We start from the raw sequence: 15,833 nt of genomic DNA on the forward strand, positions 1-15,833 counted from the left end.
CAGAAATTACCACTTGAATCTCATTTGAAAGAGTGATATGTATTAAACCAAGAAGGATGTGGGAGAGGTTAAGGGCAAGAGAAAGATCTTCTAGGTCTTCTCAAATCTACTCATAAGAACCAGCATTTCAGTCCTAGATGATTCAATTGGTAAGTGAGCAGTCTGTAACTACATGTAAGTCAGTAAGGGAAAGACAGCAAGGAAAAGTGTAACTTTGGGATTGATGGGCTAATCAACATCTAGATAATTTAACATAGTGGCAAAGCACATCCTGTCTACCCAAGAAACAGTTTTCTGAAGAATAGGGGGGAAAAAGTTAATAAGTCAGAGCTTACAGTACAAATGTGGTTGGTGGCTAAGGCAACAATTTGCTTAACCACAGCATCCAAAGTAGCTAGCAACCAAGACAACACTATATAACCACAGTATACAGAGCATATGGCCAACAACATTAATTTAATCTAAATCTTCAGTGCAGATAGCATCCAGAGAGCAACAAGTGCCAGGAAAAAAAATGTCTCTCTGCTCTGCCTTTCGTGGCTGGAATCTGGCTGCTGTGCTGTGTGATTATTGGCCAGACATAAGCATTTGTAGGGCAGAGCAAAGCCCATCTGCCTTGGATCTAACAGCTGGCATCAGGGTACCAATCAGCTCCACCCATTTGCTTCCTTCTTCTCAAGATCCTCCTGCTAGTTTTTATCTCCCAAAGGTTTTCTTTCTCTGCCTTTCCGTGTCTTCCCTTCTGTCTTAAGCAGCTCTAAAAATATTTATTTTTCTAGAACAACTCTGTTTAGTGATGGTAAGGTAGGGTGGTGCATACATATACTGCGTTTATTTGAAATCACACTATCCCTGGAGGGAATTCCGACTACTCATTATAAATTAACAGTAATCCCTTCCATGGAAAGGTCTAACTTAAGTCACTGAATTCCTACTAAGTCTAAGCCATGGGTTTTCATTATCATAAGGGGGAAAATGAGTGAGACAGACTTGACCTCAATGAGATTACATTAATAATGAAGGGAGGGGATAAAGCAAGTACCATTATAATTATATTATGGAACCTACCTTATCTAATAAAACAATGCAATTTCAGACGTAATACTTTTCATTTTACAGTTCCTTCATTTTATTATGTTGCTGTCAGATTTCTCTTTCCTTTATCTTCATGGATCTTAAGAACTCTTCTCAGAGCCAAATGTCTATGATGTAATTCCCTTTCACTTTATCTTGTTACGATATTTTTTTCTCACTCTGACTTCTGCCATGTTTAGTTACTACCTCTTTTTGAGTTCTAGGCAGTTTAGGTAAATGATCTAAGGCAAGTTTTCATTCTCCTTTGTAAAATGAGACCAAAAAAATTAGATGATTTCTAATGTTCCTTTCAGATCCAAAATTCTATGAAAGTTGTCTTTCATAGAATTTTGGATCTGAAAGGAAAATTTCAGGTTTCCACAATTCTTCCACAATTCAATTGTTCATTTTTCCCCCTTCTAGGTCTGCTTTTCCCCTGTCCTCTACAGAATAATAAGTCTGGAAAACAGGCATTTGTTAGATTCCATTTGGTTCTGCGTCGTGTTTCAGTGTCTCATTCCTTAGCAGTGTGAGGTACGTATCAAAGGGGTTAGACATGTCAAGAGGCAGAACACTAACTAGAAATAGGACTTTGTGAGAGACAAGTTTCCTAATATAAAGAATTAACTCATATTATACTAAAACGGAATTTCCATGAACTTTAGTAGGAGCTTATTTGTTTTGGGTATTTCATTAAACGTTTTAGAGGAATGATGCTGGAGTACAAGGAGGTCTTGAGTTTCTTCCACACATTGTGATGGATTTATTACCAGTAAAGAAGCTTTTCTTTAATTATATATAGAATCCTTTTCTTGGAACCAAAGAGTAAATATTTCAGATTTGAATTATAACAAGGACACAATCATAAACAAGCTGTATAGTTTTAAACTAAAATCTTAATTTTGTTTAGATAAAAAATGGGAATAATAATATCATAAGATCCTATAAAATCAGGGTGATAATGCTTATCATTACAAGAAGTTTTACTTTTTCCAAAAGTATTTTATGCATACCTTATAAAGATGCATAGTGTTATGACTGTCAAAAATGAGATTTGGGACAAAATTTCAGTGAAGTGAAACATGACCTGTGACACACAGATCATAAATACAATAGGAATGCACTTAAACTTTGGTTTCAGCCTTACCCAAGTTTTTCAGTGAGTAAGATGTATCCCGGCCCTATTCATGTTAGAGAAGAATATAATCTCTAAAGCAACAGAAATGAAATGGAAGAGGAAGGAAAACAGCATTAGGAGGAATGTTTTAGATTAGCACAGATTTCTTGCCCTCAGTTATAAATCTTAACACTAGAGAAAATGCAAGCCACAATATGCAAGGGTAAACAGTAAAAAATGTCAGGTTATCAAACAGCTTTCATATGTAAATTTTTTACAAGAAGTTAGAAAGCTTAAATTATATTGAAAATACACAGGAGAATTCAAAGAATTTTTTTAAAAAGTGTATTCTATAGGGGAAGCTACATACTTAAGGAAAAAGATAAATAGAAATAATTATTAGAGACAAATAAAAGAAAAAACATATTAACTTCTAAAGCATGAACCAGCCAAGAGCATGAGTTTACCTAGAGGAGTAGCCCTCTCAAGGGCATGTTACATGAGAACTGAGCCAGGTGCAACTGATGGCTACAGAGCATAGGCTTTTGGGAGCTGTGATGTTCACAGGTGCCCAGCTCTGATGCCTGGTACAACTAATCCCATATGTTAAAGGGTACTCTTCCTTCTCAACATTGAAAATGAACTGAAAGAAGGGGATGATGGGAGAGAGTGAATAGGGGAATGCCACAGTCAATGCAATGATAGACTATTGTCTAGTCTTACAAATATTTTATTTTTCAAAGACCAAAGACAAAATGATGGAATAATGAACAAAGCTGATGCAAATCTTTATTCCTTGTAAACTCAAGTCACGTTTTACAAGGGACTTGTATCATTAAAAACATCACAGTGATCTGTTTTATGTCTAAGTTTGGTATATACAGGAACCAAATGTAAAAGGACCCTCATAGTTTCAAACAATAGTACAACCTCACACAGAAAATATCTTTTATAGGGAATTTTTCTTAAAAACTAATTATATAACTATATTTCTTCAAAGGGAAAGAAATGACAATGACTAAAGGGCTTTTAATTATTCAAACTAAAATTTCCATCTGGTATCTTTTACTTAACTCTGAAAGTAAATTTTGGATGGTAATTCCTAAATTAAAGTGAAGCAAATAATTATAAGATTTGACTTATTAATGTTTTTCACACTTAATTTCAATCAAGTCTATTTTGAAACTTGAAAAACAATTGAATTTTGTTTTCCTCTGTTCCATTTTGGGACCCCTCCACTTTGAGTTTCTTTCCAAGTTAAGTGAATATGTCCTTTAAAAGCTGCAATACAAGTGTTAATGGTCAGTTGACCATTATTAGTGATGTTAAATATGTTAGCCATGTTAGAATTAGCAAAGAAATTAAAAGGACATCTGTGAATATGTAAAGCATTTGCCTTTGTTTTATCTGGTACTTTGAGAGCTATTCTCTTTCAGTCAGATATTAGTAGTGGCAAAAAGATTGCATCATATTTTTCTAATAATTACTTTTTAAAATTGTTATTTTAGAATGGACTTACCGCACTTTTAAGTGCACAATTATAGTTCTGTTGTATCATTGTTGAAAACAATAAAATACGTAACATTAACATAAAGTGCTTCCATAGAAACAATGTAGAAATATCCAGCTTTCTAAAGGGGCCAGGTAATCTGCATGATAGATTCATTAAAATAATTTGAAAAGTCTATTATTAATAAATGGAATAGTGTGGATTATTACATAAACTTGTTAGGTAGTAAACTGCAAGGGAGAATATGCTATCAGGGGCTCTTTTAAATATATAGTTTCTTTTTCTTTTCTCTCTCTTTTTTCTTTCGCTTTAATCACCCACTAACCTGAAACTGAACTAACAGAGACAGAGGAAGGAAGCATATTCAGGAGGGCACATCAGAAGAAATACTTAAAACAGATATGAAGGAGAAATTTACATATTACTCAAAACCTCTAGTTTCTTAATGGAAGTGCAGAAGAGTCTTCATTTTTAAACTCTGAACATCACCAGGACGCTGAATAAGGAGTTTATATGCATTTTTTTCCTCTTACGAAATGAAGTTCACCATCTACTGAAAGGAAGTTAGGTGACTAATTTTTATCCAACTTTACTGACACTCATTTGAAATCAAGAGTTCTTAAACTTTCCTGGTTCACAGTACTCTTAGTGTCCCAGTACTTTTTTCACAGCCCTCCCAGGCAGGAAAAAAAAAAAAAAATCTGAGTTTCACTTATTAAGTAGTTAGGTCCAAACAACTCAATAGTAATAATTTATGTGGTGTATGACCATGTCACTGTGTTTCCATTGAAAACGTACAATATTCTGCAGTGCCTCTGTGAGTCTGCTGTAGTGTCCTGGGGTACTATGGGGCGTTGTGAAAAATATGGCCCTAAATCAGGAAAATACAAAATAGTACTTGGAAACTATGTAAAGCATCTTAAAAATCTTAAAGAGTAGAAACCAGTTTCAATATGTATAAGAATCCAGGTGAGCCAGGTGAAACCACAAAAAGTAAAATAAAAAGAATTTGCCCTAGTTAAAAAGAGGAAAAACATAGAAAAATCTTTTAAAAATTTATATGCTATACACACACACACACACACACACACACACACACACACACCACATTAGGCTTAAGATGCCATCCAGGGAAGAAAAAGAATAACAAATAAAACAAGCATCTTTATAAAATTTGAGCATCAAACACACAATAAAAATTAATTAGGCTATGTAAATGTAAAAGAAAAAGTAATGATAACATTCTAAGTGGTCAAAGACAGTTGATTAGAAACATTCCTGAAACACTCCATTGTATAAGTAAGAAAAATCTGTGCTCTTTGATCTTCAAACAAAATCAAAATTGCCTCTAAAAATAAACCTGTCTCCCCCTCCCAGTCCTCCATTTAAGCATAGCTTTAGCTTATCTTTTTTTTTTCCCTGAGCTGCTAAGCAATGAATGTTTAGCAGAGAGATGCCTTTGTCAGCAGAAACCTGACCAAATTGGTATGCAATTTTTTGTACTTCAACACAAAGAGAAAGAAAAGCCTAGAAAAAACAATTTGAAGAAAGTAATCAGAAGTGTCAGTCGAACTGATTGCAGGATGAAGACTGTATATTTACAGTATAAATGTAAAACTAATACATGAAAATACATATGTATTTCTGACCTTTCTTTGCACAACTAAAGGATCCTTAAGGTTTCTTTCCTAACAGAACAGGTACAACAGTACAGCATCAACTCTCAGTTAATTGGTTTTGGAAGTTTTGCTTTAAAGCCTAAGGGTTGTATTAAATAAGAGGAGGAGTTGGGGGGGTGGGGAGTAGGGTGGGGGTGGAAGGGGAATGGTTTGAATAGTGGGAAATGAGAGCACATCCAGAAAGATAGGGGAGGAAATTATCATGAATACTGCTGCATTTTGCAAAAATTCATTCCCTAACAAAAACAACAATTTCCTAAAACAATAAAAGGCCTTCTCTGATTACCACTATAAGTCACAAAGAGAAAAAAAGTTTGTTATCAGTTTTCACAAATGTTGAGTTAAAACAGGGTCCTCATATTCTGACTTGTGAGTCTAAATTAAAGTTGGTTAAGTACATAACCACTTATTCATTTTAGCTCCCTAAGTACCACAGAAACTTGAAATGAGAAGAAAGAATTTTAGAAAATCTGTTCAGCACAATTGCACTTGCTCTTAGCCAAAAGGCCAAGAAATTATATTTAGCACAATTTTGGTCAGTTTTGAAAACATTAATTAGATGCTTATAAATGATCCATCAGGTAAAGAAGAAAGCATGTAAATAAACTACAAAAAAGCTTTCTAAAGGCATGTTCAAGGCCAATGGCCACACTAAACAAAATTATGAAATTAATTGGTATTCTACCACTATTTTCATTCCCTTCTCTGAGGTCCCTAGCTACTTTCCCACCCCAGATACTTATACCTCAATCTCATTAACCTTTGCATTCAACTAGGAGCCAACTAATAACAGAGATGTGAGTTACTGATGCTCCCAGAGGTATTTGCATCTGAATGTAAATTATTTGAAGACTAAATAAACCTTCAATTAGCCTCAAAGGCAGTACTTCTCAACCCTGGCTACACATTAGAATGACCTAGGGACCTTTTAAAAATCTGACGCCCAGGCCATACTCCCAAGCAATTAAATCAGAATCTATGGGGGCGGGCCCAAGCGTCAAAATTGTTTAAAGTTCCCCAGGTGATTCCAATGTGCAGTCAAAACTGAGAATCATTGCTTTAGGGAAAGCATTTGAAAAAATGAAATTTCAAGCTAGTAAAGGAGAAATTCTTGAGTGGGGAATATATCATGTTGCGCTATTTTCAACTAATGAAAAAGCTCTCTTCAAGGTAAAGGACCATTTTTATTACAAGAGAAAATACTACATTAAAAAAAAAAATCACTAGACTTCTAAGTCTTGATTTCAGCGTTACTTCACTTGAGTATTACTGTAAAACAGGAATTACAATAGCAGTGCCTATCTCATGGTACTATTGAGAATGAGCAAATGAAACAGGGAACCAAAAAATGTTTCATAAACTGTAAAGTTTTATTTGTCATTACACAGCTGAGCTAGAACCATTTATCGTTAAAAACACTAGGTGTAATGTGATTACAACTGTAATATGGATTATTACCTAAAGGATATGTCAATTTGTTTTAATAGACATTTATTTTATGAAATCTAGCCCAGTGTTTCTTGAAGTATGGTTGCTGAACCAGTATCACCAGCGTCACTTGGAAATTTGTTAGAAATTTAAATTCTTGGAGTCTGCCCCAGACCTACCGAATCAGAAACTGGAGGCAGAATGTAGCAATCTTGTTTGAACAAGCCCTCCAGGTGATTCTGATGCACACTACAACTTGAAAACCACACATCTAGCCAAACATCAGTAAAAAGAGAGTATATATAACTAAAATCAAAAGATGAATACACATTATTTTTTTAATCTTTAAAAGTCACAGTGCAAAGGCATATCAGCATAAATTACTACTTAAAAAAACTCCTAAAGCTTTGTATTTTAAAATAGTACAGTTCTCACTACCTAGCCAAGCTTTATCAATCAACACATTAATCACGAATACAACAGTAGTATATAAATTTAGGAGTCAGATTAATTACAGAGTATAGAAACAAAACTCTAGTGGGAGTAACAATGGTTCAGAAAATAGTCCAGTTTTAATTCTCTCAAAGGAAAAGTCATAACTGTATCTTAAAAATCACATTTATCCTGAAGACAACACTCCACAGCATCTCAATGTTCTTATTCAGGCTAAGGAAGTGTGTCAGCACTGACTCAGAGAAAAGACCATTTCTTGGACTGAATCACTAGCAGTGTTTCCTGCAGTCTTAGATTTGTCACTGGGTCTGCTAAGCAACAGAAAAACAATCTCAAAACTTCTTATCTTAAAAGATCTCGTAAGAGAAAATATCAACATTGCTCCCAAACTCAAAGTCCAAAGGTCATGAGAACATTGAACAGTCTTTTGAGACTGCAATAGAAAGTTCTTTGAGATCTTTCTTGTTCCCTCTTTTTCCATTTTAAAAAGTTTTGGCAGTCTCAAGATACCTAGCACCACTTGGAAAGAGGAGAGTGGAGTATCCCAATTAAGAACACAGGTTAGTATTCATCCTTAGTTTCTGAGTGAAAACTGAGAAGAAATGACTTTTTCCTGAAAGATTCCTTAACTACAGATGAAGTTCCATTTACCATTACTGAACAGATGACTATGGCTCTCTCTATGATCAAGATTCCTGAGTCCTAAGGGATTTTCCTTTCCTCAATCCTAAACCTCCTGTATTTAAAGAACTTGGGGTTAAAAGTGGGGGTACGTGTAGGAAGAATAACTCCAATAATTGATATCTGTACTCTATATTCTAGGAAATATTTCCAACCTATTCAAAGTAAACAAAAGAATATAATCAAAATTATACTATCTTTCCCTGACAATTGCTTTGCCCCACCTTACAAGAAAAATAACAATTCTAAACTCTCATTTCCCACACTGGAAAGAATAACACAAATATATAATTGCCAAAATAATTAATTCCTTTTGTTCATTCACTTATCTGTAAGCATTTATTGAGTTCCTAGTATGTTCCAGACATTGTTTTAGATACAAAATGAGTCTAGAAAGATGCATAGACTTCAGTGATGAGGACGTGGATTCTGTGTCTAGAGTGCTGTTTCAGTTTCTCTGTCAACCAAGACCAGTGGTACTCAAACTTGAGCAAGCATCAGAATCACTTGGAGAACTTCTTAAAACATAGATTTTGGGGCCCCACAAAGAGAGACTCTATTCAGTAGGTCTGAGATGGGGCCCCAAAATTAGCATTCTAATAAATTCTCAGGTGACATTGATGCTGCTGGTTCGGGGACCACACTTTGAGAACAACTTACCAAGAAATGCAGCTCATCACACTATGCCTGCTGATTTTCAAACACTGTACATCTCTCTTCCAAACAAGGCAATGGCCTTATAAAGGCTTTTCACTCACAATTGAGCAGAATTACAGTTACCAGAACCACCTCAAATATCTAGGATTGGTAGCTCCAGAAAAGAAGAAAGAAGTATAAAAAATAAAGAGAAAATTCTCTTTCCAGGGGCTTTGCTCCCTCCTTGTTTTTCTTTTGTTTTATGCCCCATCACAAGAAATCACTCTTCTATTATGATTTCTCAATACAAGTGTTATGGAAAAGAATAACACACATTCAGATTTTTCATACTTCTTTACTTTAATAAAATCATAGTTTTTCTTCTAAATTCAGTTCTCTTGGCCTTCTCCCCCACCCCTTTTTTGTTGGACTATCTCCTTTCTGAACAAAAGAATAGAGTTAGAAGGAACACTGAGAATTCACTTAATCCCTCCTTGGCCTCAGACAAGACTGTATCTAAACCATCCCCAAATATAGCAATATTCAGTACAAAGATGAACAGGCACTAAGAACCTCCCATTCAACATTCTGTCACATACTTGAAGATACTATCATAATATACTTTCCCTCAGCCTTCTATTCTCCAAGCTAATCAACCTCGACATTTAGACTACTTCATTAGATTTCCTGAACTTTAAATTATTTTGACTCTTCTTTAATAAGTTTATCCCACCTTACCTCAGGGCTTGAATTATGTATTTACTGTTATCATGAAGACTTCTTTTTGGTATGTGAAAAGGGGAAAGTTAATTTATAGATTAAATAAAAAGGAATTTAATTGGAACAAAGAAATATAAATGCCACTATAATATAATATAATGGCATTCACTTGAACAATTAATTTCAAATATCCTTTATTTTGTTAAAAGAAATAGTAAAGTCCTATAGTTTTAAAAACTTTATAAATCACCAGCCATTTCATACATAAAACGGATGGGAATTAGAGATCTTTTTAAATATGCCACAGATTACACATAATCATGTTTCATGACACTTCACACAGGAGGAAAACATTATTATTGTTAATTTGCTTTTTTTTGCATAGTGTTTACTACTTAAGTTGGAGTTGGAGTTTATCCATGATTCAATTTTGTATGAGTCTAAAATTACTGAATGTATTATTGTGATTATTCACTTCTGTGAAAATAATTTCTCTGATTCAAGCTTTGAGAATCAGAAGTGTTTAGAGAGTCAGTGAGTACAGGACAAAATAGGATGAAGTCCATGTAAATCATGTGTTTCTGAGCGGTTCAGAAAGGAAAATTAGGTAATACATTGGAATACGGGGTAAAATGGGATGATTCACTTTAGTTCCATCTCTCCCATTCTAAATATCACTATTCAAAATTTAATCTTTGCTTTCGGAATGGTGAGGTGCTCTAGTCCAGCACAGGCCTGAGGGATAGGTTTTGTCTCCTTGCCTATTGGGACCAAGGTGTACGGTGGAGGCGATGCATTTACTCTCCAGAGAGAAGGAAGATGCTGCTTGCACAGCACTTCTACTCACCAGTCCATGCAGCAGCAAGGGTGTTGGCTTTGAAGGAAGCCAACTGTCCTGCTCTCCCAGCCAGAGGTAAAGAATTGCATTGGTGGCCACTAGAGGGAGGAGGATTAGGAATAGAGTAAATTGTGGGGAAAAGGCACCCATGAAAAACGCACATGGGACAACCAACACATCACCAACCACCGCCTAGCAGCTACCTCTCTGAGGGACTATCATGGGGTCTGCAAACACCATTAACCCAGAGACCCAGACACCAGTAATTATTGTAGTATCCCAGTATATAGCCCCTTAACTTGGATGGCTGCAGAAGGGAGTTTGAATAGGATTGTGGGAAACATACAAGCACACAAACACAAACACACAAGCACACAGACATACATTCTCATCCCCCATTACAAGACGTTACATCTGTGCCGTCTGATTCTTGCTCATTTTCTTATTTAAAACTCTTGATGTTCTTTACCAAGAATGTGTTCACGAAAAGCAAACAGCCCACCTTCAAGATAGTCTTGGGAGAAGCACCAGCAGAGACACTCACTGTGTCAAGATGTATTTTACCAACAAATCTGTACAAATTACATGAGGTTAAAAACAAACGGAATATAATATAATTAAAGCAAAGTTTCTTTTGCTAAATTACAGCTTGAAGCAAACCTGCAAGAAATATTTCCAATTAGCTTCTTTAGCAAACACAAAGCACAGCTCAGAATGTTTTGCTTTCCATCCTGCCCTCTGGGTGGGCTGCCTAGTGGGTGTCTTACCTCCAGCACAAGTAGCTGAGCATTCTGACCAAGGCTGATGATTCCATGTAAAGCCAACTTCATTGTCTCCACTGCCTGTCCGGGTGATGGGAACGTTGAATTTATACCTAATTCCCAAATTCTGTTCCTGAAGCAGAACCTGACATTGAAAACAACTGGTGAAGATAATTAAAATACAATGAGCCTTTATTTAGATATTTATTATTTCTTTTGAAGAAGAAAATGTCATAATGTAAATCTTAAGGGAAATTTAAGACAACTTTTAGAACACATGCAGTTATACTGAATTTTCTATTTCCGTTTTCATGGGTAATTTGGAGCCATTTCTCTCATTTGCCTTATTTGGTCATAAAAATATTATTCAAGCAGTAATTGAAAAGATCAGTCATATGGAAAGAGCACTATGGCCTTAACTTTACACAGACTTTTACATCCTTGGGCATACCATTTTACCTTTATTTACTTTAATTTCACCACTTTAATTTCAGATGATAAAGCCTTCCCCTTCCTACTTCACAGGGCAGATTACAAAGATTAGAAATGAAGTGGCAAAGGCATATTTACCATGACAATGAGATTTTCTGAGGTGGGACCTAAAGCTTCTAAGGATTCTGGTTCATCGGTTGGCCTCTTATAGTGAAAAGCTGTCCCAGCAACATCAAACTTCCTAGGCCAGTCAATTGTCCAGGCACCATTAATATAGTAATCATCCCCTTCAGATTTTAAAGCTAAAAAAAAAAAAAACAAAAATCACTGTCTACCTAAAAATGTGAAACTTCGTTTACCGCAATGTCGCTCATTAATAATTGTACTGAAGTGTACAATGAATATCTATTTCCATTTCGAGACGGGAATCTGTTTTTTTTTTTACAGACAACACCAACAATTTATTTTTTGTTACTTAGATATACATTGTGAAGTGATTTCTAATGAGGTGCCAGGAATTCTACCACAGAAACAGAAATATTTGGTAATCTCCAGCCACTGTTGGTAGAAATTCAGTAAGTACATTCTTCTTCATAGATAATGATGCTATATAATTTGGTAAAGTAGAAGTACTATGATTCACCTGCCAGTGAATTAGTGTCTCAGAAAATACCAAAAAATGCATATTAGATGATTCAAAGTCAATAAAAGTTTTCCCATAAGAAAACATCAGACTCAGACAACTTTGTACAGAGTAGTTCTACCACACATTCAAGGAAAAAATCATTTCAGTTTTTCACAAAATTCTTCCAAGAGGATAGAGAAAGAGAATACGTCCAACCTCATTTTATGAGTCCAGCATTTTCATGTTCAAACCTGGCCAGTCAAATAAATAAAAATTATGCAACAACAGCACTCTTGAACAAACATGCAAAATGTAAGTAATTAAATAAAATATTAGCAATTGGCACAAAGTAATATAGAATGTAATACATCAGAAGGTAAGCTTATCCCAGGATTGCAATGCTGGTTTAATAATAGAAAATCAATTAATATACTTTTTCATATTATTAAAGGAAGAAAGGCAGATGATTACCTTAACAGATGCAGAAAAAGCATTTTAAAAAGTTCAATATTCATATATGATTTAAAAGAAATTTTAGTAAACTAGGAAAGCATGAAACTTTATAAATTTTATAAAAGGCAAACAAAAACACTCAAACAGGGCTTCCCTGGTGGCGCATTGGTTGAGAATCTGCCTGCCGATGCAGGGGACACGGGTTCGTGCCCCGGTCCGGGAAGACCCCACATGCCGCGGAGCGGCTGGGCCTGTGAGCCATGGCCACTGAGCCTGTGCGTCCGGAGCCTGTGCTCCGCAACGGGAGAGGCCACAGCAGAAAAAAAAAAAACCACTCAAACAAAAATGTATAGTAAACATCAAACCTAAACATGTAATGTTGAAGGCATTTTCTTTAAGATCAGGAAAAAGTTAAGGATGCCTGTTAACATCACTTCTATTCAACCACTGACTGTGGGATCTAGCTAGTGTAACAGAGTAGGAAAAAAAGAAATAAAGGCAATACGGAAGGAAAAGAAGAGCCAAAAGACTCATTTTTTTTTTTTTTTGCAGATGATATAATTTTCATCTTAATGTAAAAAATCTAAAAGAAATTATAGAAAAATAAGACATTTAACAAGAAAGTTTGGCAAGTTTTGATATAAAAATCAATATATGAGAGTCAGTTATATTACTACATCAGGAAGAGCAGTTATAAAGCAGTTTTAAATAAGGACATTCTCAGTGGCAACAAAAAATATAAAAATACTTAGGAATAATTCTATCAAAAGGCAGGCAAACCCTTAGTGGAGTAAATTATGAAATTTTAATAAAAATCGTCAAGAATGATCTAAACAAGTGGAGAGAAATAACCTGTTCTTATAAAGACTCAATTTTGCCTGTATTAAGCTATAGATTTAGTGACTTTCAATAAAAATTCCCAAATGGTTGTAGAGAGCACTGTGGTGCTGCAGGGACTGGTAGCACTTATCAGCAGGAGGTGGAAGCAGGGAGAAGAGGAAGGGATCAAAAGTTCACAGAAGTGGACATTCAAAAGTGAATATAGTATATAAGGCAAAAACCCTATCAGCTGACTACATTCTACACAAGGGCCTGAAAGACCTCTTCCATTTATTAGAACAATAAAGAATGTGCTGGGGCTTCCTTGGTGGTGCAGTGGTCAAGAATCTGCCTGCCAATGCAAGGGACACAGCCCTGAGCCCCGGCCTGGGAAGATCCCACATGCCACGGAGCAACTAAGCCCGTGCACCACAACTGCTGAGCCTGCGCTCTAGAGCCCACGAGGCACAACTACTGAGCTCACGTGCCACAACTGCTGAGCCTGTGCTCCAGATATGTATCTAATAACATATTATAGCAATCTAATAGCATATTAGAATTGGCCCCACACCACAATGAAGAGTAGCCCCAGCTCACCGCAACTAGAGAAAGCCAGTGCACAGCAATGAACACCCAACACAGCCAAAAATAAATAAAGAAAGAAATTAAAAAAAAAAAAAAGAATGTGCTGGTGAGACAGGCACCAGCATCACTGAGACACTCTTCTCTTTTTTTTTTTTTTTTTTTTTTTTGCGGTACACGGGCCTCTCACTGTTGTGGCCTCTCTCGTTGTGGAGCACAGGCTCTGGACGCGCAGGCTCAGCGGCCATGGCTCACTGGCTTAGCTGGTCCGTGGCATGTGGGATCTTCCCAGACCGGAGCACGAACCCTTGTCCCCTGCATCGGCAGGCGGACTCTCAACCACTGCGCCACCAGGGAAGCCCCGCTCTTGTCTTTAAGCTTGGAACTGTCATTACAGAACTGGGCTCACAGACAGCAATGGGCATGATCCCAACATACTAGAGGCCAGGAGGTATGGCGTAACCATTAAAATGGAGGTGGGCACAGTTATCACAAACAATAACAAATTAGCATGGCAGTCAGGAGTAGTCATGGAGATATTTAACAGAATACAGTCTTCCAAGGGGCCCAAGAGATGGGCACTTTTCTGATCCAGACCCACTGAGCTTAAGCAGAGGCTGGGTGACTACGAGATAGGATCCTACAACATCACAACACCACAGCACTCAGAAACTAGATAGATCTTTTTGGATGACAGTAGTCTGTTGCAAACTCAACCAAGGGGTACTGTTGCTGTGCTGGATGTAGAGATGGGATTCTTGACCATTTTCTTAAGCACATATTAAAACAGTAATTTCCATGTGAATGTCAAGAAGATATTAAGTATTTATAATGTTATTGATAGAAAGGAATGAAAGGCTTATCTACAGGAATAAAAATGTGGGACTAGCAAGGGAAATTATGACTAAAGGAATAACTGGGGATGGAGGTGGGGTTAGGGGGCAGATTTTCCTGTCCAAATATTAAAACAGTAATTATACAAATATGGGGTGGGAACAACCTGTGGTATGGCACACAGATGGACAGAACAATGGAACAAAATGGACAGTTAAGAAATAAACAAAAGTACATATGGGAATTAATATATAACAAAGGAAGCACCCTAAATTAGTAAATGAAAGATAACAAGAAATGGAACTAACACAAAAGACTAGCTTTTTGGCAAAACAAAAAGCAAACAAAAAAAAACTGAATTTGTCTCATTCTTATATAAGAATAGATACCACAACTCCATTCCTAGATATATATCCAAAAGAAGTGAAAATAGGTACTCAAATATATGTACACACATGTTCATAGTAGCACTATTCCCAATAGCCAAAGGTAGAAACAACCAAATGTCCATCAATGGATGACTGGATAAACAAACTGGGGTATATACAATACAATGGAATAACATTGAGCCATAAAAAAGAATGAAGAACTGTACATGCTTCAATGAGGATGAGAATAAAAAAAAATTACACTGAGTGGAAGAGGCTAGACATAAAAGGTCACATATTCTATGCATCTATTCATAAGAAATATCTAGAAAAGGTAAATCTATAGGGACAAACAGCAGATTGGTGGTTGGCAGGGGCTGGGGAATGGGAAGTAACTGCTTAATGGACACAGGGTTCCTTTTGGGGTGATGAAAATATTTTGGAATGTACTAACTACCAGTATGCTGTTCACTTTAAAAATGTTTGAATTCTATGTTATTTGAATCTTACCTCAATAAAAACAAAGTTTAAAAAAAAGAGAGAGTTCTCGAGAGAGAAGATGGCAGAAGAGTAAGACGCAGAGATCACCTTCCTCCCCACAGATACATCAGAAATACATCTACACGTGGAACTGCTCCTATAGAACACCCACTGAACGCTGGCAGAAGACCTCAGACCTTCCAAAAGGCAAGAAACACCCCACATACCTGGGTAGGGCAAAAGAAAAAAGAATAAACAGAGACAAAAGAATAGGGACGGGACCTGCACTAGTGGGAGGGAGATGTGAAGGAGGAAAGGTTTCCACACACTAGAAGCCCCTTCA

At 36.2% G+C, this 15,833-nt stretch overlaps 1 protein-coding gene across 8 annotated transcripts in view; it reads right to left on the reverse strand.

Annotated features, from left to right (window-relative positions):
- Window positions 1-15,833, reverse strand: part of ADAMTS6 (ADAM metallopeptidase with thrombospondin type 1 motif 6) — a 299,242-nt gene that overhangs the window by 41,337 nt on the left and 242,072 nt on the right. For 6 of the 8 annotated variants that reach the window (XM_055086592.1, XM_055086594.1, XM_024124793.2 and 3 more), the window contains 2 exons: window positions 11,468-11,631; window positions 10,904-11,042 (listed from right to left, as the gene is read on the reverse strand). In XM_055086592.1, coding sequence (XP_054942567.1) covers window positions 10,904-11,042; window positions 11,468-11,631 — 303 coding nt within the window. Of the gene's footprint in view, window positions 1-10,145; window positions 10,235-10,903; window positions 11,043-11,467; window positions 11,632-15,833 lie in introns of all 8 variants that reach the window. The other 2 variants (XR_008618068.1, XM_055086596.1) reach the window with 1 other exon arrangement.

The sequence above is a fragment of the Physeter macrocephalus genome, chromosome 8 (assembly GCF_002837175.3).
Source record: "Physeter macrocephalus isolate SW-GA chromosome 8, ASM283717v5, whole genome shotgun sequence".
NCBI lineage: Eukaryota > Metazoa > Chordata > Mammalia > Artiodactyla > Physeteridae > Physeter > Physeter macrocephalus.